A 22276-nucleotide genomic window follows, 5' to 3' on the forward strand; every position below is an offset into this window, starting at 1 on the left:
AACAGAACGTGGGAACACTTTGCATTGGTACAGTGTTTAGACAGAAGAAAATGACCATTCAAATGGGGATTCACATGGAATACACATGAGCAGAGCAAAAATGAGATGAGAAAAGAATGAGGTAACATAGGCCTTGCTAATGGTTCCCCATAACTTCTTAGAACAGAGGACATGTGGCAAATACTTGGAAATGATTGAATATTTCATATCATGTTTACATTTCATTTCACAGGATGGGTATAGTGATTCATAATCAGTCTTTTGTATAATATCCATAAAGAATTGAATGAATTAATCAGCAAGGCATAGACACAGAGATCAGAATCCAGTGACTATGCCAATAACACTCAGATTTCCAGAGTTTGAAGCACAGATAAACAGTGCTCCTATAAAAGTCATCTCCATAAGAGGGTGGTTCAATCTTAGAAAATTATGCTCTAGTTCTTCTCCTTTAATCTCTCACCATTTCTCCCCCTGGGATAACTTTCCTTCTATCTCTCACCATCTCACCTGGTAAATTTTTATTTTTTAGACCTTATTCAAAATTCCATCAATGTGATGCTTTCCCCACTACCCCATGTATCTTCGTAGCTTTGGATCTTGTAATCAAACATGCCTATGTAAATCCAGTATAGTAGTTGTTACATTGTCTTTAATTACATTTGCATGTCTATCTTTTCCAGCTTTGGTGTGTTCCTCTCTGTACTCCCTGAATCTAGCAGACTGCCTGAACTAATGGTTAGTGAGTGAAAGCATGAATGAATGAATTCTTAATTATTAAGCATTACAATATGGTTATAGTTTTTCAATTTTTGACACACAGACTTTGTCATCATTGTACATAGACATGGCAATAAAATTCATTCCTGTGTGTTCATTCTTACTCATCTGCTATCCATGCAGTATGGTAACTTGCTTACATCATTTAAAAAATGGTATATGTTAGGTGATTATGATTCTCTCTGATCAAAGATTTCTACATTACACCCTCTAGGATATCTGAAAGGGGGAAAGAGGAAAGAGTTTAATATTTTTTTTCTAACTCTGTTTTATAGGTATAGTTGGACATACGGTACAGTTGTAAGAGTAAGTTATGTAATTATAAAAGGCAAAATTTGAAGCCAAAATGTGAAGGTTTTGCTGATCATACCCAGCTTCAGTTTCTTGGCCAATGCATCAATCTGAATGGTGGGATCAGACCCCATGGACAGGAAACATATGAGAGGTGTTCGAGTGTCACTTTCTTCCCAGGTTTTCTCCAGATTTAAGATAACTGGTTCTGTGTACTTTTCCTCCAGAGAGTCTGCGATATACTTTCTTGCTTGAAAAACAGTGCGATCTGGGCACCAGGACCTAAAAATGAATACAAGTTAGAGGGAAAAATTCAGTGTGTTCATTTCTTATTCAAAGCACATAAAGAATACATTTAATTAGCAAAGGACTAAAAGCTAATTCTCCCTTATGAGCGGTATGGCAAGGCTTTCTATTCCTGGAGGAGTACAAATTTAATCCCAGGGTCTTGGGGACAGGAGTTGGCAAGGAGGAAAGCAGAGTCAGTTCTGTTGTCTTTCTGGAAGGGAACTTCAAAGTCAGCTAGTCTAAGTGTCTCATTTGCAGAAGCAGCAGCAATTACTCAGATACTTTTGTTTCATTTTTAATCAATGATAAGTCCTCGTAACTGAGGCTATCATTTTTCAGGTCAGCAAATCCACCTTCAAACTAATACAGGAGCATACTTAATCTCTGACAAATATTTATCAAGTGTCTACTACACAGCATTCCCTATTCTAGGTGCCAGGAACTCAGCCTACACCCAAAGGAGTCCTGGGGCAGCTCTGGGACTTGGTGGAGGCTGGGCTGACCCTCTGTAGGCTCTGAAGCTCTGAAGTCTTCAACCAGACACTTCAATCATGCTTTATCCATTTAAAAATTGGACCCATGTTAAATGAATAGTGTAATCTAATAGCAAATAAGAATGAAAGTGCTTGTTTGTGATCTAACTGTGTCACTGTGTAGAACCTACCACAGTGTCACAACACAACACACTGTCAAAAGTTGATCAGCAAGCATTCAAATGAATCCCATTCACGTGGCCTACACTGTGGTAGGTTCTGCACAGTGACACAGATCACAAACAAGCACTTTCGTTCTTACTTGCTATTAGATTACACTATTCATTTGACACAGGTCCATTTTTTTTAAAAAGATTTATTTATTTATACAAGAGCTGGGGCACAGGCCAGAGGCATGGGAGGATGAGAGGAATCAACAGAGACAGAGCAGGGAGCACAACAGGCAGAAGGACTGAATGCACTGCTGAGGGGAGCAGTGGGTGAGACAGGAGAGGTCTGCTGCGCCATGTGGGTATCTCCTTGGCTGGCCGGGAATCAAACCTGCGCTGCAGAAGCTGCAGACAGCCTCACAGCACTGCGCCCAACCTGCACGTCCAATTTTTAAATGGATAAAGGATTGACATATGTATTCCAACAAAATAAGTAGCCCTATCACATTCTGTAGATGATGAAGTCACCATTGCTGTTTATTCTAATCACTCTCAAAAAATGACATCCAGGGAACAACATTTCCTAAGAAGTGCAAGCTCAAGAGTAGAACATTAGAAAGACAAGTCTGCTCCAAAATAACCAGCACGATAACAAGATGGTCTCTCCCCAACTACTCCATCCTCCTGCTTTGCCCGCTAATATCCTGTGCGCTCTCTCTCTCTCTCTCTCTCTCTCTCTCTCTCTCTCTCTCTCTCTCTCTCACACACACACACACACACACACACACACCTTGCAGATTTTCCAATATATAAGTCTTGTTCAAGCCGCAGGATATTAATAAAGTACACAAAGAAAAGAGGATGATGTTTTTCCTTAATATCAATTTTAAACTTTTGCTTCCATTTTAATAGCATCTATATAATTTAATAGTGTAATATTCTTTCATCTCAGATGAAACTGAATTTCAGCTTATAAACTAATTGCCTTGTAACTTTCTGAAATCTATTTTTTAAGAAGTAAATTCAACAATAAATGATTCACTCAACAGTAAACGATGAACACAGTGAATAATGAAAACATATTTTTCTTCCTCTCTCTCTCTCTTTTTTTTTTTTTGCTAAAAGCACTATCATTAATACACTATCAAAATATGCCATTCCCTGCTACCATCTCCATTTTCGTTTGCTTGTCAAGGGCTGAAGAATTGCCATCCAAAACTGCAATTTGGAAACACATACAGCTCTTATAATATGGGGACATAATGAAGTAAACTCACTGAGATAAGATCTGTAATTTGACGATATGATGAGTGATGCTTCTAGATCTGTTAATGTCTAGTCTCACCTGATAAGTAAAAGTTTCCGGCAGGTGTCTAGTGAGTCATTATATCCATCTGGGATAATTTCCTCTTCTGGAGCATCTTTATCAAACCAGCTTTTCCATCCCTTCTCATTACGAGATATCTAAAATAAACAAGTCAATTAGCAAGCCTGAGGAAAGCAGGCAATTGGTGGATATTGGAGAAGATTCTCAATTATCTTTTGCAGGTCACTTTTTATAGGCAGATAATTTCTCAAACATAACCACACATTTTGCATTTTGCTTCAGAATCAATGACTCAAATAATGTGGATATCACTCTTTGAGTTTTTCAGTGATTTTCTATATTATTCAATAAAATCAGAACCATGTATCAATTACATTAAATGATCAAGCAAGAAAAAACATAGACCAGGACTTCTCCATCTCATTTTGGCCCAGATTATTTTTTGAGGGGGGGAGGGGAGTGTCCTGTACAGTGTAGGGTATTTAGCAGCACCCAGGGCCTATATGCCCTAGATTCCAGTAGCACCATCCCCCAAAACTCATGATAATAAAAATGTCTCCAGACATTGTTAAAGCTCTCTGGAGGACAGCATTGAAGTTGCCCTTGGTTCAGAACCACCAACCTAAGTAACTAAACCTCTAAATGTTAACCTCTATTTAAATAATGATAGGTGGCAAAATTAGTACTCGGATTTCCTAATGATTCCCATGCCTTGAGAGCTTAAACCTCAGAATGGAAGCCATCCCTCCAAGAGCTGGTTTCAAGCCTCTGTTCTTTCCAAAAGATGGAGAGAACCACAGGTTTTCAGAGGCACTGAAAGGCGTTCCCAGACCCTAAATCTAGTTAATGGTCATTCTTTAAGTAATGCTGACAATGTCTCCTGATGCTCCCAAGGTGTTGATTGACTTTAGTTCCACATACCAAGATGACACACATTAAAAAATGTCTGCTCTGGTCATCTTGGGAAAAGCCCATCTGGGCATTTTGCGAGACAATGATCCTATAGCACCTTGGTAAATGACCATCATTTCCTATATCAACTATATCTTCACTCAAATTATGTTCCACAAAGTTGTCTTTATATTTTTATTGTTGTAAATTGAATCATACAGTTGCACTAGATAAGTTTGTTGTTTGAAAGACTCCATAGTTTCTCATTTGGTAAAATGTGCATAGCTACTAGGGAAAAAAAAAAAGACCATTTCTTTAAAAATGATGCTCTCCCTGAGGCCCATATGCTGTCAAAACTAATTACAAAACCTATATTGGTGAGCCTGACTGTGGTTCCTCAGCAACAATCAGGCTGGATTGTTTAGACAGTGTTTATAAGCAAGTTTTAGAAGTCACACACAATAAGTGGTAACAGCAAGTCACAGATGCTTATCTAGCAGACACTATCTGCCAGACCCAAGTAATTCTACTTCTATTATCCTCACTTTTTACTGAGGCATAGAGAGGTTAAATTTCCAAAGCTCACATCATAAAAATATTTCATCATATTAGGAAACCAACAGAATGCAAATTAATACCAAATCAAATGCTGTGTAACTCGGGTGCTCTGACTTTGTCCTTGGGACACTGAAAGATCGAGGAGACTTTCTGAAACACTTCACAACTGCCGGCTCTCTCCTGAAAACTGCAGTGGCTCTCCCTGCGTGGCTGCCCACCAAAGAATGTGGCTGGCACATGGCTTGGGGGCCTGGGTGCTGCTGCAGCCCCACCTTACCTCACTTGTGTCTGTGCACTGTTACCCACAGCGACCCCTGCAGGCCTCCTCCACACCAGCGACTAAGAAGGGCACCAGGACCCCACCACAAGAGAGCTCCTGAGGGGAACTGCACGTGTGATGGGCATGGGATGACTTCCAGCCCCTTGCCGCCCACCTCCATTTACCCCTCCTTTTCCTGGCCCTCCCTCTTAACATAAACCCTTTCCAGATGCCAAGGCCAGGGCAGCTGCTAATCCACGCTATTTTTGTTTCAGTTCCTGATGCTCAGTCAGTGGGAGATTGATCTCTTTCTCTTTCCTCCCTTCCTTCCTACAGACAAGTCAAATCATTGGCCCCCTGATGGCAGGGCCGCAGAGAACCACTGGACATCGCTGAGAATGACTCCTCTCATTTCTGGCCCACCCAACAGATTGAGAGAGGAGAGACATAGCTCAGGATGTCAGGGAGAAAGCATGAGGTCAAATCACAGCTTTGCCATGTACCCGCTCTTCTGTTGAGCAAGTAGTACTCAGCCTGTTTGAACCTCAGTTTTCACATCTAGAAAGCAGGATCAGCCCCACAGTAAGCAGATTCTGCACCATAAGAACTTAAAATCCACTGACAGAGGCAACCAAGAACACATACCTCTGTGTCACTACAACCTGGATGGCATCTGAGTGATTTTTCCACGTTGTTTTTGCAAAGAATTTATTTGGGCCTGGGGGACACATCTGTGACAGAATCTGCAACAAGGCTCACTCTCTACCACAGATGGAAACCAGGGATTCTATTCCATTGACTGATCCAACCTGGCTGAGTCTGCGGAAGGTTCCAGAAATACTACTCAACGAACACACCTAGTGGAGGACTCTAGGCAGGGAGGTAAGGGGAGGTTCATGTTGTGACAGCGCCCTAAGGCCTCACCCCACTGCTGCTGCTATCACCCCACTTGTCAGTCATCAGCAACCACAAAAGAGGTGATTCCACACACCCTCCATGGTGGGGAGAAGTTGCGACCTACAGACCCAGTAATAAAACATCTTAACTTTGAGTCGCATCATTGTTTTCCAGTGAGAGCTGACCCAACAACTAATCTGTTATAACCAACCTAACTATCAAATAAGGAAAAGAACAGAGAACTCAGTACCCCTTTCACTATTTTCATCATTATATTTCACCACTTTATATTTCCAATGTTAAAACGACTGGCATCTTACAAAGGACTTCAACTGTTAATTTGCCTCAAATTCAAATTGGCAAAGATTGCTTAATCATAGGCAGAAGTATCAATCACAGATTAAATATCAGCAGGTTACAATAAAGGATCCATTCCCTAGTTCTGAGTCTGACAGTGACTCAGGCAGGCTTGTAAATGATCCATGCCCATCACACAGAAGGAAACAGCAGTCACCTGCACATACTCAAGGCTTCCTTCTGCTGTCCCTCATCTAAATCTCCCCAGAAAGCCAGAGTGCCTTAAAGCCACACTAGTCTTTTGGGTAAAAGAATTGTCGGCAGAAGGTCCTGACTAATTAAAAGCCTCAGGTGTATCTGGGTTTCTAGGTCAGTATTTTCAGGCAGCTCTTCATTACCTGGTTCATAATTTCTGCAAATTGCGGAAGCTTACTCAGCTCTACAAGATTCAGCCAGGTCATGTCCAGAATCCAGCGAAACGGTTTGGGAGGGCAGGCTTTCAGGTCCAGAGCTGCTCCCCCTGGGGAAAGGCGTCGGCATCAATCAGGTCAGCTGTGCTTCATTTTCAGAAATTTATTTTGCGATAATAAGAATGAGATAACCATATTACAGGGTAAAAATGGGAAAATTGGAAAATAATCGCATAACAGAAAATGTGGTTATCTTTTTCGGTACATTTCCTTCAAGACTTCGTGTTTTATTTACTGATTTATACTACTTTGTAAAACACAGATAGCAACTCTGCGTCATTTTTGCCCCACAAAGAATTTTTCTTAGGTGCCTGTGGTTGTTTGCCTTTTCATTGTCTTTTAACATTATTTTTGAATGATCTGAAATTGACAGTTTTGATAATAGCTTGATCTTTTCAAGTGTGATTTTTAAAATCATTGTCACCACCACTCCAGAAGTTTGATATTCAGTACTACCAGATCAAAAAGATGGAGTGATGGAAGGAGAAAGTGAAAAAGGTAGGGTTTTAAGGGGGTAATGTGTATTCAGATCATTTATTCATTGATTATTCGACAACTTCTCTTGAACAAGCTTTATGTATCTGGCATAATTCAGGCACTGGGGATACAGCAGAAAAAAATCAAACAAGGCCCCCCATGTTATGGAGAGAAGTGGAGAATGTGAATGATTATGTCAGATTATATTTTGAAGCAAACCACAAGTCAAATGAGGAAATCATCCAACAAGACGTGATTATATTTTGCAATTTCAAAATTCCTTGATTGCATGTCTTTGTAAGTTTTATTATAATAATCCCAGATCCCCTGTTTTATGATTCAGATGTCTACAGAACAGTGATTCTGCACTTTTAAATCCTATAATCCTCCTAAACAATTCATCGAGTCCTTCTACTTCAGGTATCAACACTTGGACAAAAAGGGGAGGAGAAGGGACTCATATCTCTCCTCTCCCCTGTGGAATGTTCCCGAGAAGCTGAAGAAGCTGAAGTACTCTTTTAATGCAAATCCCTTAGCTTACCTGTGGGAAGAGTCATACCACCTTTGAAACCTGTAGACCTTCGTCTCACCACTCCGCTCTCTGCAAGCCCCAAAAGAGATTTCCACTCACAGGGAGTGAGTCACCTGCAGACTTCAGGGCCTCTGCTTCTTTAACAGAAATAAATGGCCTCCTTTTTTTTTTCCTAATTGTTTCATGTAACCACCAGCCTTGAAAACCTCAGCAGAGGATGCTACATCGGTGTTCCCAAACATACTGGGGACCAAAAACTAAGCCAGAACAGTCACAGCCTATCCTTGTCCCCAAAATATCCTGGCTCTCGCAATTATTAGCTGCATACACCTGGACAAAGAACTCAAGCTCTTTCTGTCTCCTCTTCTGTCAAATGAGTAGAATAATAGAATCTTCCATTTTGGTTACTTGGGGAGTAGATAAGTTACAATATAGAAAGCTTAGAACAATCCTGACCCATAGTAAGAGCTATGAGTTGTTATTTTGTCATTGACAGTTTCTCTGCTTCGGAAGGCTCAGGTCCAATCAAACCTGGAAGGCAAGAGCTGACTCACTAAGATGTCTTTATGTCCATGGTTTATGACAAGAGAAAGATGATATCTTTTCAAAATAACCAGGCAGGGAAAACAGGTATATCAATTACTGTATAATGCAGGATTACCCCTGGTATCTATTTCATTTTTCAAATTGTTCTGACATTCTCTGTTGAAAAGAACTCCAAAGGCACCTTACAAATGTTGTAGAAAACAAGTAGGAATTGATACAAAGACAGCCACTTTGGGAAATCAAACATTTCCTGATGATGAATAAGTCTTTCTTCTTATCTAACCCTTAGGTATCAAGTTGAAAACAACACACAAACACCAGAAAGATCTCTGATTTAAGGGTCATATTTGTTAACTTGTTAAAAAAAATTAGAAACAAAGTCTTACCATCTTTTAAAATTTAATTTAGTAAAAATGTAAGCCAGTTCAAAATTAACACAAACTGTAAAATAAACCAGTTTTGTTTTTTAAGATCTCTTTTACTGCAGAGCTGATTGTACTTTTGTCAATCAACTTATCATACAATCTGAAATTAATCTTCCTTAAGTATTGTGCTGTTCATATTTCTTTCTGCTCATAAAACATCCAATGGTTCCCCACTGCCAACTAAATTAAATCCAATCTCCTCTCCCTGGCTTTCCTGGTCCTTTACAATCTGTTTTTTCTTTACTCTCCAGTTTCCTGAAATGGGGTCACAGATGTGCTATCCTCACAACCCAGATGTGAAACCTTCTTTAATTTTTTGTGATAAATCTAGTCCTCCTCACAAATCCTCTCTCCTCTGTGTTGCTGTTTCTGTCTCCTCTGACTTACATACTTTCAAAGCACCCAGTCTCTTTCAGGTAATAGCCCTGGTCTGGCTGGGTTTGCTGGGTAGGGAGAGGTGAGGTGGGTGGGATTACATCTTAATGGGAGGATGCCTGAGCTCTAGTCTCCACTTGTCTCTCCCAGGCTGCAACCCCTGCAGGCTGAGCACCTGCATATCCTGCCGACCTGTGTGGGTGCTGGCCTGCTCCCCCAAAGACTGCTCATTATCTCCAGAGCAAAGTTTCCCCACCCTGCAGCTTCTTGTTTGGAACCGCAGGCCTCTGTCTATAGCTGCCTTCTCAACATCTGACATCCACATCCCTGCTGGCCAATCACAGTCCACTCCACCAATGCTGCTGTGCAGCTTCCATGTTGGCTGTGGCTCTGGGCAGAACACAGGGGCATCTCCTTTCAGGATGCTTCTCCAGCATCTCTGCAGTCCTCGAGGTTCTGCCTCAGCACAACTTATATCCCACAGACATAAGGCTGAGATTTAAGGTCCATTTTGTTCCCAGTGCTGCCAGGACTCCGTGCACTTCAACATTCATCCCTCTCCAGAGCCCAGAGTCCTACCACACTGGAGACGTGACCCCAAGACCAAGTGAGAACTTCAAGGTGACTAAAATGAGTCAAAGCAGCTTTCCAGACTTGGCTATTCAGGCTCAACTTCATGGAAACATTCCAGAGAACACAGGCCTGGAGGTCTGAACTCCCCAGTAGAGCCTGTCCATCTCTCCTAGCTGATGCCACCATTGCCCTCTGGGTACATGCAGGCATGAGGTCAGCTTGCTAGTCTGGTGAGACCCAGTCAGTGTCCCTGGTTCCTAGTGCAGCGCTAGCTTTACTGTCCCTGCTGCCCTCCTGCTACATACACAGTAAGACACCAACCTCTCCAGGTGTATCAGACCAAGAAACATATGAACCAGATGACATACTCTGATATCCTTTGAAATATCAGAAATAAAGCTTATGTTTGTAAAGAAGATAAAGATGATATTTCAGAGATGATGCAAAATCTGTGCAAAGTTTCTACAATAGTAATCTGACCTGGATCAGAAAAAGACATTGTCTGAAGCAGAAAGAGATTAATAGAGTAAGAAGAAGGTATAGGTTACTAGCTGTGAATTACACATGGGGTGTGGAGGATAAAAGTACCTAGTGTCCCACTGTGTGGCAGCATGAATTTGGAAACAGTCAACATTTGCCTCCTAGATGATCCCACTCATTGCCATGGCTTGGTGGTTATTGGTGGTTATTTCCCATCTTTGCAACTGTCTGACTTCTAAATTGTTCCATCTGGCCTCCCTCGTGGTGCAGCCAGTTGAGCGCTGCCCTGTGGAGCTGTCTGCAACCTCTGCAGCACTGGTTCAATTCCCAGCTGGCCAGGGAGATTCTCACATGGCGCAGCAGACCTCTTCTGTCTCGCCTGCTGCTCCCCTCAGCAGTGTGTTTCGGTCCTTCTGCCTGTTCTGCGCCCTGCTTGAGTGAATTCTCTCGCCCTCCTGCGCCTCTGACCTGTACCCCAGTGCTTATACAAATAAATAAATCTTTAAATAAATCTTTAATCTTTAAATAAACAAACAAAAACCAAACAAACAAACAAATAAATAAATAAATTGTTATTAGGTCTATCCTTTCTATCTGTCTGCCGAGAGCCGACTAAAATCAGTTCGTTTCCTTTCTTCCTGGCACGTGGGGGAATTGCATTTCCTTGCTGACTTTGAAGTTAAAGGCAGTTGTATGTTTGTGTGTTTTGCTTTGGTAATGAAATATGAGCATAAATCTGACATGTATGTATCAATTTGCCATACACACATTCCTCTGCCATAGTAATTAGGAGAGAAATTTGGATTCCTGGGACTCTGACAAGCACGCTGGGGAGAGAGCGAGGATGACAAGCATGTCTTTGTTGTGTTAAGACACTGAAATTTGGGGATTGTTTTTATGGCCACAAAACTTGGCCAATCCTGGCTGGAACTAAGTCGCCAAATCTCTTCATCCATTCCCACCCTGACACTCAAATGAGCTCTGGTCCAAGTAGACCAGAAATATTCCAACTGGAAATCTAAGGCTCATTTCTGACCTCCCCCTGGGCTCTCAGTGCCAGCCGGCTGCCCTTCTGCTCCCGTCACCTCTCACTGCGTGCCCTTCTCTGCATTCCCACTGAGCTTATCTAGTTCAGGAACACAGTTCTGTGGGTGGGAAGACTGCAATGGGCACCTTTGAACCTCTCTTCTCTAGTTCTATACATGCCTTCCAGATTAATCTCCCTAATAAAAAAAGGACAATAAAAAGTTCCTAAAGGACCACGTCACCACCTTACACAACTCCTTGCTTCTTACCAGGTCAAGAACATCCTTAGCCCCAAGGCTCAACCATTTACATACCCCATCATGTCCTTTCTCAAGCCCTTCTGTCTCAGCACGGAATGCTACCTCATATCTACCTATATTCCAGGGTCCATTTCAAATGCCACTTTCCTCTCGGTGGAGGGAAGAGAAACTAGAAAATGGTTTTGAAGAGGAAATGATTAAACTATATTCAAAGATCATCAGAGACAAGGAGTCACGCTGATGATTCAGGTGCTGTGGTGGTGAGATAACTACAGGGATCACACGGGAGGGGAGAAATCAATACCATTCAAAAACTAACAGAGATATAAGAAAATAAATAAATAAAACATTAAAAAATAACTAAACTATATGCAAAGAACAAAAAGAATAAGAAAAAGATGGGAACACTTTCCCCATGTATCAAATAATCCAAAAAATTCATGGGTTACCCCACAAAGCTTGGTTTCCAAGAAGCTTTTCTTGATCTCACCAACCACACTTACTCGCTCCTTCTTTTTATAGCTAACACTTTGTTTTTTACCTTTCTTATAACAATTAGGTAATTCTGCCTTGTTTCCTAGGTATTTGAAAAATTATCTCTATCCCCCTCATGAGACTGTCATTTCTGCCAAAGCTATATTTGCTTTATTTTTGTATCCCAAACACCAGCAAAGTGGGTTTACAAAGTACTTGCTCAATAAATACTTGTTTAACTCAACTGAAATGAAAAATTTTTTTGTATTCTCAATTATAGTTTTAACATGGAAATAAGCAACAAATATGATTAACTTCAAATATGAAATACAAGTGTGTTCTTTTTTCCAGTTTTAAAAACCATTATACTCCTGTGTTAGGGAATTGCTTTCTTTCAATTGAAGGCTCATCACTTTTCCTCCCCTAGAATTCAGGTCTCCTAATCACAGGCAACCAGGCAAGCTTAATTAGGTAACTCAAAAAATCATGGTATCAACACCAATCTATAAAAAGTCACGTTGAGTAACCAGAACAAAATGAATGGGAATCAGAAAAAAAAAAAAAAGTATGAAGAACTCCACTTTCATTAGCACCCAGTTTCTCTTACTTTATCATAAAAATGTTTATATATAAAAAATATACCAAAACACTACCCTTTACATATCACACATATATTCTGATCACTTCACCTTTTATGAGAGCCTGAAATTCCCTGTGTTTAACAGTTCCTCTCTGAAGATCAATCTTTAGGGTCATGAGCAGCACAAAAAGGAATTTGTGGTTTTCGTACAGGCCTCTGACTGAGTACTGGAAGACTTCATAGGTCAGATACTCAATGATATTTGTAATTCTCTTTTGAGGTAGTGGAGATTTTTCAGACCTGCAAGACATTTTTAAACACCAAAGAAGTGAAATGCAATTTTTAAAGGGAATAGGAAGACCAATAAAATTTTTCAGTTCCTGCTTTGGGAGGAACACTGCAGGGCCCCACCTGGCCATGGACTGGTCAAATAACTTCAAGAACTGGGCCAGCGAGGTCTGGTACATGATGTTGACCATGCTCATCTCCGTGATGAGGAAGTAGAGGATGCTCCCTCGGGTGGCCGCTGGCCGGAACTCCTCCTGAGCTGTGTTAATCTTGATCTCTGTTTCTTCGGCCACATGTAGCTTTTCACTCACTTCAGCTGCCGTCTGCTTGGTGATCCGAAGAACACCGATGAGGGATTCATCATCTACCAAGGAACCTGAGAACCAGAGGGGAGACTGTGGGACACGGAAGTGGCAAGGCCAGATGTGTCACTCCCGAAATCATCTCGTTGATTTTAACTCTGCTTCTTCAAAGCCCAGAGGGTAGGGGAGCAGAATCTGAAGACACCCAAAGGCTTCTAGTTCAACTGCCCCTCATTGGCCCAGTGGGTGAATCCTTCTAAACATCCTGCAGAGGGGTTAACCCCTACTCTGCCGGAAAATTAGTAAAGGGCAGCACAGACCATCACTTTTCAAATATTTATCTGAAGAAATAACCACGTCTCCATCCACTCCCAGTCATCTCAGCTGTTCCTGAGTGACAGCTTTCACCTCCGTTGTCCTCACGGTGTGAGTGGAACCACATGCCACCAGCTACCAGCTGACCTCTGAATAGGACACTCTGCGCCTGCTTTTTTTAAAAAATGTAATTTTCTTTTTATTTTTAAACAATATTTGCTTCCCTCCACCCCCTCAGGTGTAGTCCCCATAGAATTTCCTTCCCCAAGGCACCCATGCACCATCACCTCAGTCCTCTGTGCTCCTCCCTTCCTCCCTCTGATCCCTCTCCCTCCTCCTCCCCTGCAGGATGTCTCTGATTTATTGTTGTCTGTTTTTGCTGGATGCGCCAGCTTCTTAGGACAGTTGCTCCTGAGAAGTCTGGCCTCTCAGTATAATTAACAGCAGGGGGAGCAGTGACAGTGTCTCGCCAGAAAGAAAAATCCCAATTTTTTTCTTTAGTTTTACTGACTTCATTATTGTTATTAATGGAAATAACATGTCCATGACAATAAATTCAATTTGAAGAGAGGGAAGGACACTTTGGGTGGCAGGGGAGGGCTATGCTCAGGAGCTGCGTCACTCTGATGGGCAGTGCAAGGGAGGGCAGGTCTCAGGACTGCACTGAGCTCACCTTAAATAAGGATTGTTCTCAGAGACTGCTGTGAGAACAAGGTGCAATATCCTAAAGGACTAGGTCCTTCTGGGAAGTTAAGATTTTTGTTTTAAGTGTAAGAATTAAAGCACTGTTGGACTGCCAGTTGTTGGTAGAGTATAGGTTGCTGTCATTTGTTTGCTATACAATAGAGTGATGTTGATTTTATTTTCCCTAGGTAAAATTTTCTTTTTATATATTGCAGAGCGAGTACATGCTCAAATCTGGCTGCCCAGGGGAGTACCCAAACCTGACCACTAAGAGGAAGGTGGAGATGAGCCAGGCCTTGGGTGCTCATGAGCTCTGACAGATGACACACATCACAACAGTAGGGTAACTGCATTTCAATGCCAAGTGAAAGAGGCAATTAAAAAAAAGAATAGATTGGGCACATTAGTTTCTTTTGGGCAAGAAAATTAGCCTATTATGAGTTACCTAGCTCTATTGGGAGCCCTTATTTTTCTCAGGAGAGAGCAATTATATCAACAAAACTGTGTTATTCGCAAATGCTCAGGCTCTGTTTGCTAATTCAAAAATCAGACTCTCTGCAGTTCCTCTTTAATGTCTAGATGGAAATTGCCTCCCTGGTTTCTGCATTGATAACTCAACTCTTTCCTAGCATCTACAATCATGAGGGCATTTAAAAAAGCGTGTATGAAATCCTTGTTCAGAACCTATTATTAGACTACTTTCTTAATATCAGTACCTTTTGTAGCACTTAATTTATAGAGGAGGTTATCTTCAAGCTCTTTCATCTTCCGCTTATTAGTAGTCACATCCTCCAAAAGTTTAACTCTCTCAGACTCTAACTCCTGTCATTAAGAAACAAGAAATAACAACTGAACTGTAATTGCCAGTTATTATGGCAAATTCAATTTACCAGTGTTTATTATTGATTTTTAAAAGTTTAAACCAAAGGGTCTTTCAAATGGCAAAAGAAATGACTACTATTAGGTCAAATCTACCTATGTGTAGTTTTGTTTCTCTGGACAATTTTTTAAATTATGCTTGTTAACGTTAAGTTCCCTTTGCACTTACACTGACACACAAGAGAATACCCTGCTAAAATAATTTTGCCTGGTTAGCCCCAGATCTCTATTTAAATTAGAGTGTCCGTTCCCTTGGCCCTGTGTCCACACTGTCTCTGTGAGAAATGCTAACCTGATCTGGGGTCAGAGGCAGTAGAAACAATGGGGCATTAATACCAAGAATTTAGAGGCAGCCTGAGCCAAATGGAGGCTGTTGAGAGAGACCTGCCTGTTAGATCACCAGGTTCCTGGGTTGGCAACACCAGATGCCAGTACAAATCCATTTTCCTTCATTTTGCATCTCCTTCTACCAGAGGGATGTTTACGAGGTATACTTTTCCTACATAAATGATGTATTTTTTTTAAGATTTTTTTAACAATATTTCTAACTTTCAGAAAAGTTGCAATATTGGTACAATGAATTCTCATATACTTTTCACCTAGATTCACCAAATAATATTTAGCTTTATTACTCTCTCTCTCTAAAATACTTATCATTATTGTTATTATTATTGCTGAGCTATTTGCAGAAGTCATAATCCTCTACCCCTAAGAACTTCAGCAAATCTCTAAGAACGGGAACATTCTCTTACATAACCATAATGTACTTTTCAAATTCAGGAAAGTTAATGTGGGTAGAAAACTCTTGCTAAATAGAGAGTACATTGAAATAGTCTTAGTAACATTCTTTATAGCATTTTTTTTTCCTGATCTATACAGAATCACACATGGTGCTTAGAATTATATTAAAAGAAGATGTATTTCAACTACCTATTTGAGAAAGTTTCTTGAAAAACTGCTTCAGAAATTGTACCACCTTCAGTAAGTGTCCCTGAACCAAGTCATCAATTGACAGCCAAGCACTGCACTCACCTGCATACCTGCCACTGCCGACGCTGCAATCTGTGTGCAACATATTTCCCTCCAACTAAATTCTGTGTGTCTAGAGGGCAGGGGCTTATCCCATTCATTTTTTGTATTCTTTTTTTAAAAATTTCTTTATTTATGCATACAAGAACTGGGGTGCAGGCCAGAGCTATGGGGGGTGAGAGGATTCACCAGAGATAGAGTGGGGAACAGAATAGGCAGACTGACTGAAGTACACTGTTGAGGGGAGCAGCGGGCAAGTCAGGAGAGGTCTGCTGCGCCATGTAGGTTGCTCCCCGGCCAGGAATTGAACTCGTGCTGCAGTGGCTGGGGATAGCTTCATAGGCTGTGTCTTAACCCCTTGCGCCACCAGAGAGGCCCCCATTTTTTGTATTCTTGAAAGTGCTTTTCTGGCCACTTTGCAGAGAAGACTTTAATTAGAGCCCAATACATCCTCATGAAATTGAAGTGTGAATTTAGTTTAACTCCTTTATTTTATATCTGGGGAACTAAGGCCCCAGAAATATTAACTCCAAATAACACCCCATATAATGTGCATTGTTAGTTACTGGTGGAGACAACCCTAATAATACTTTGTCCTCCTAAGATGGGTGTATATGGCCACTGTCCTGGCAGGCTTGCAGTAGTGATGGGGTACCGAGGAGGGTGATGGCTTTATTTGCAGGTGAATAACTAATGAATTGCTTTCATTAAAATAGTCACCCCTGGGTGGCAGTATAGGCACACATGAACAAAATGAAATCACAGCTTCCTTTTCAGTATGATATGGAAAAAGAAGCATCATGACACAGGGGGTGCTTGTGAGTTTTACAGTGTGACTGTGACATCTGTCCAGTTGGCTGGGTAAGGGGAACATCCATGTGGGTTGATGGGCTAAGACTGAGACCATGTGCTTTGATGGCCTTCTGGCCTCCACTTGTTCATTTGTCAAAGGGCAGGATTGACAGGAGGGTTAAACGTCCATCTTGTGACGCTTTCGCCATCTTCCTCTACATGTTATTTTTAATGCAAAAGGGCATCAATAATGTTTTGGTATGTCAATTTAGCCATTGCTATTCATCAAATGGTTTTAAAACATTTTTCATATATGGGCAATATACAATATTGTGATCTTTTATAGTAAGGTAATGAATATGTAAAAAAAAATACTCAGAATGCCCTCCTGCAGATTAAGAGTTTTCTCTAGCAAGATGGGTGTGAGCACATTTCTTGACAAGGAAGCTAAAGCCTAAGAATGGCCCTGGGGCGCTCTGGGGACATGGAAAGGTATACATGGAAGGTACACATGGTAGGTAGCTGACCATGGCCAGAGGCGTGGCCTGCCCGACAGGGGTTCTAGACCAGCAAGGCATCATCTCAGAACAGACCATGACTAGTCACATCAGGAAGGAAGGACTTTCAACAGTTGGCCCCTTGTGGCAGGTGATGAAGGCAGTGAATGGAGGGGCCCATGCTCTTGCTGTGCTGTGGGAAGTAGGACCATTCTTGTTCTGGACTGCATAAGCCCCTGGCTGCTTGTTGGAAACTAAGATCATGCAGCTAATGAGAGTCAAAACTGGGATCGGCCTTTGCACAACCACCAGGCTGACGTGCCTCTCAAGCACTGTCCCCCAAGGTAACCACCTCTGTTAACCAAGTCAGAGTTTGCTTCTCATTTTCCTGAATTTCTCTGTTTCCTTGAGCATGTATTATTTCTCTTTCCTTTTTCCCCCTATTTGAATGTCTTTCCTCTGTGTTTGTGGCTATCTACTCATTTCTCTTCCCTTTTTTCCTTCATCAAGTCTTTTTCTGCCATTGTTTTTCTCACCCCTGCATTTTATGTCTCTCTGGTCTTATTATTATTATTTTTTAAAGATTTATTTGCTTATGCATACAAGAACTGGGGTGCAGGCCAGAGATATGGGGGGGGGGTGAGAGGATTCACCAGAGACAGAGTGGGGAGCAGAACAGGCAGATCCACTGAAATACACTCCTGAGAGGAGCAGCGGGCAATTAAGGAGAGGTGTGCTGTGTCATGTGGGTCAGCTCCCTGGCCAGGGATCGAACTCGTGCTGCAGTGGCTGTGGATTGCTTCACAGTGCTGAGACAACCCCATGCACCACCAGGGAGACCCCTCTGGTCTTATTATTTCTAATCTTGAAACTAAATTTCCTTGAAACTAAATTTCTTTGAAATCTAATTAATATTAAGATTAATTATATTTAGGGCCTCCCCTGGTGGCACAGCAGTTGAGCGCTGGGCTGCGAGGCTGCCCGCAGCCTCTGCAGCGCCGGTTTGTTCCCCAGCCACCGGCAAGGGTCCCACACACCCAAAAAAAGATTAATTATATTTAAGTAAATATACTTCCCCAGATTTCATGCAAATATATCTTATATATGTAAACATATAAAATCGTATTTTAGGTGAGGCATTTTATGCATAACATTTAATATTTTCCGAGCTTTAACCTAAAATTAGTTTAATATTATATCAGTCTCTTAAAATCTTCCAGTCTTATGTTGTTCTTTGTTTTATTAGAATTCTCATTATACTTAATTAGTTTATATTTTTATATGAAATTTACTTTAATCTAAGATTACTAGATTGTAATAGTTGAAGCTATTACACTGATAACAATATTCATTCAAAGCAATTTATTTTTCTTGAGGATCATTCTTATTGAAGTTTCAGGTGTATATCCATAGGATTATAGATATGAAAGCCAACATACCTGAAAGTTTATTGATAGAATTAGAAAGAGTGGGGTGTGTGTGTGTGTGTGTGTGTGTGTGTGTGTGTCTGGTTGGAGGAAAGGTGAGGTACATGATTTCTTGACAGAGCTTGAGACTGCAAAAGAAATATTTATGCTAGCAAATAGGGTTTGCTCAATTTTTCTTCACAGATAATGTTAATATACTTCACAATTTCCCAATACATTTTAAACATTTATTATAAGTAGATGTTCTTTGCCTTGAGAGAATTATTACCTGTTTCTCTGTTAGGATTACTCTTCTGAGTAACTGATTTTCAAGTCCTTTCATCGTAACGGTAAAATCAATGACTGACATTTTGGCGTTGATCTCAGGGGCAAAGGCGGGGTTTGCTAACTTTGTGGTAATATAAAGCTTAAATGTATCCATGACATCACATTCCTTATCACCAACTTTCACCTACGTTGAGTCAGATATAAAATTAAAATCAGCTTGAATGACAAGACAAGGAATTTGGGTTCAATTTTAGAAAGAATTTACTAAAGGTCAGTATTGTGAAACTTGAAACAATTGCAAAGGAAAGTTGCCAAATTTTAATCACTAATCTTAAATAATAAAGCCCATTCCTTTAGAATAATTTGAATATGTGGTCCTGCCTGAAGATATTTTTGGCCATGACTATAAGAAGATTAATAAGAAATGTATCTAAAACAAAAATTGAGTACAGGAAAATGCAGACACATCTAACATTTGACTGTCTTTTCATTCTTCAGGAAATTGTTACCTACAATGGAAATTTATTGTGTTTACAGGAAGTATTATTTCCTTTTGCATTTCCCAATCATATCTAAGTATATTTGGCATGTCAAATATGGCATCTAAGGGAATTCACATTATGGAGAAAGTTTTTCTAAGTAAGTATCTCTGTGTAATGAGAAAATTTGTATTGATTCACTGATATTCATAAAATTAAGTGTCCAAAGCTAAAATACGCAATCAGAAATGCTATGATTCATCAAGAAATAAAACCAAAAAACCCTAAAGGTAGAGAATGACACCAGTTAAAAGAAAAACATATTGAAAACAATTCATGTTATCACCAACTATTGGTAATGAAATGCTGTAACTTGCAGCAAAGTCTATGAGTTTAGATTGAAAGTTAATAAAGAGAAAATGAACAAATCAATGTCTCTAGACTATTAAAATACCATTTTCTCCAGTGAGGAAATCGAATTTTATTGTATATATGTATAGACAGCTTGCAAAGCCAATTTTTTCAAAGTTGCTAAAATATATATTTTTTTCTGTCAACACTAATACATATTGACCAGACAGCATCTCCCCTAATATCTTATTTAGTGTCAACTAAATAGCTCCTCCTGTCACTTTTGTATACTATTTTTAAAAAGAGAAAGACTGAAAATGAGTTTGAAATAATTTTTTTTCCAGGTACCAAATACTACCACCTAAGGAAAAATTGCCTTTGCTGCTATGCTCAAAAAGATAAGTAGATGTCACCATTGTTCTTTCCTTTTTTTTCTTTTTTCCCCCCCATCAGCTCACCTTGAAATTGGTGCCTGATTTAATGAAATTCTTTTCTAATACATTATCCAGGGCTGGATCCAGCTCTTCATGAATGTCCTCAATGAGAAGGGGTCGGCCCAAGGAAAGGCTGTCCTCTAAATGTGTGCGGAAATATTTATGGTTCAGAGTTGTCACCTAAAAATAGAGTTAATTACTATATAAGTGGTACAAAGATTATGCCTATTCCTAAGTGGAAACCGGGAGAGATTTGTTGGACAGGTGTCTAAGAATTTTGAGGCTGAATAGGAAGCCTTACTTATAAAAATGAAGGCAACAAACAAAAATCAAATTTCCAAAATTTGGCAAGTCATGACTTTTTGAAGTCCTGGATGTATCATAGGGTCTCTCTGATGGAAAGAAGAGGATCAGTGGCCTTCTTTAGAGATGCCAGCGTCTGCTCCAACACATGGAAGAGAACAATCAAGGATTATCCTTTTAAAGTGACATAGCTATAATCACCCAGAGAAAGCACAGTAACTTGCATATTTGTGATATCCACTTATCTTCTCAGGACCCCTATGAGATGAATAAGCAATAAAAAATGAATATTAGGGCCTCCCCTGGTGGTGCAGGCAGTTGAGCACAGCGCTGTGAAGCTGTCCGCAGCCTCTGCAGCGCGGGTTTGATTCCGGCTGGCCGTCGAGGGTCCCACATGGTGCAGCAGACCTCTCCTATCTCGCCCGCTGCTCCCCTCAGCAGAGTATTTCATCAGTCTGCCTGTTCTGTTCCCCACTCTGTGTCCAGTGAATCTTCTCACCCTCCCGTGCATCTGGCCTGTACTCTGCTTCTTGCATAAATAAATAAATAAATAAATAAATAAATAAATAAATAAATAAATAAATCTTTTTTTTTTTAAAGAACATTGAAATGTCAGAAATGATCCCTGAACCATAAAAAAGAATGCCAGAAATGATATATCGAATCAAACCAAGTTCCATCCATGTTTCCTCTAACAGTGATACAAAAGAAGAATATGATTGATAAACTCCATAAAATTAACCTAAAGATTATACATTCACTTTTTATATTCTTTTTTTAAAGATTTATTTATTTATGCATATAAGAACTGGGGTACAGGTCAGAGGTGAAGGGGGAGACAGAGTGGAGAGCAGAACAGGCAGGCTGACTGAAATGCACTGCTGAGGGGAGCAGCAGGTGAGACAGGGGAGGTCTGCTGCGCACATGTGGGTAGCTCTCTGCTTGGCCGGGGATTGAACTTGTGCTGTGGAGGCTGTGGCTAGCTTCACAGTGCTGTGCTTAACCCCTTGAGCCACCAGGGAGGCCCATATTCTTACCTTAAAAAAAAAAATTAGAATTCTAATGCCTGGTGGGGTCCCCCGTGGTTAGAGCAATGTCTGTTATTAGCTTAACCAGACCAGACTGGTTGATCTCTGGTGAGCTAATTGACTTCACCTTCCTTTTCTCCTGATTCCCTGCCTATGTGTAAGGCTCCCCAAAATTTCAGTTCTCAATTTTCTGTCTCTTTATACGCTACTCTATGAATTCAATGGTTGCTTTCATGCTACTATGAGTTCTGATCTTCAGACATAAGGAAGACCCACCAGGAGAGCAGATGATTAGGAGACTGGAATTAAAAAATATATATCTCACTTGTCATGAAAAAAAGATATGTGGAATTGTGATTTTTTAAACATGTTTTGGTTAAAATGCTTAATAACTGAAACAAAAAATTCTGCATTGAAAGAAGTTGTTCCCCTTGGAAGAATAACTTCATCTTTATCTGTGCTGTGAAAAGCCTCACTATGAGTCCATAGGTAAATAAATGTAAACAGTGAACTTTAACTAGCTTATTAAACAAGATGAAGCACATTCCCAATAAAACCCAATGTAACTATGTCCTGCTCTACTTTGCAGCTCGTAAACTCCTTCCCAAGTGTGATGGTTGATTTTATATGTCCACTTGACTGGCCTAGGAGATGCCCAGAGAGCTGGTAAAACATTATTTAGGAATGTGTTGGCAAAGGCATTTCTGGAAGAGATTAGGATTTAAATTGGCTGGCTGAGTAAAGAGATCTGT

The 22276-nt window shown here is 40.5% G+C and overlaps 1 protein-coding gene across 1 annotated transcript in view; it reads right to left on the bottom strand.

Moving 5' to 3' along the window:
• The window catches only part of DNAH8 (dynein axonemal heavy chain 8), a gene marked incomplete at its 3' end in the record, with an annotated part of 299195 nt that overhangs the window by 73591 nt on the left and 203328 nt on the right, over window positions 1–22276 (bottom strand). Inside the window, exons 71-78 of the mRNA XM_084228672.1 lie at window positions 20218–20373; window positions 18931–19113; window positions 14755–14860; window positions 12861–13113; window positions 12559–12749; window positions 6630–6751; window positions 3348–3466; window positions 1151–1353 (exon numbers count right to left, since the gene is read on the bottom strand). Of these exons, the coding sequence (XP_084084798.1) occupies window positions 1151–1353; window positions 3348–3466; window positions 6630–6751; window positions 12559–12749; window positions 12861–13113; window positions 14755–14860; window positions 18931–19113; window positions 20218–20373 (1333 nt within the window). The remainder of the gene's footprint in view (window positions 1–1150; window positions 1354–3347; window positions 3467–6629; window positions 6752–12558; window positions 12750–12860; window positions 13114–14754; window positions 14861–18930; window positions 19114–20217; window positions 20374–22276) is intronic.

This window comes from Talpa europaea (genome assembly GCF_964194135.1).
Source record: "Talpa europaea genome assembly, chromosome: 2".
Taxonomy (NCBI): Eukaryota; Metazoa; Chordata; class Mammalia; order Eulipotyphla; family Talpidae; genus Talpa; species Talpa europaea.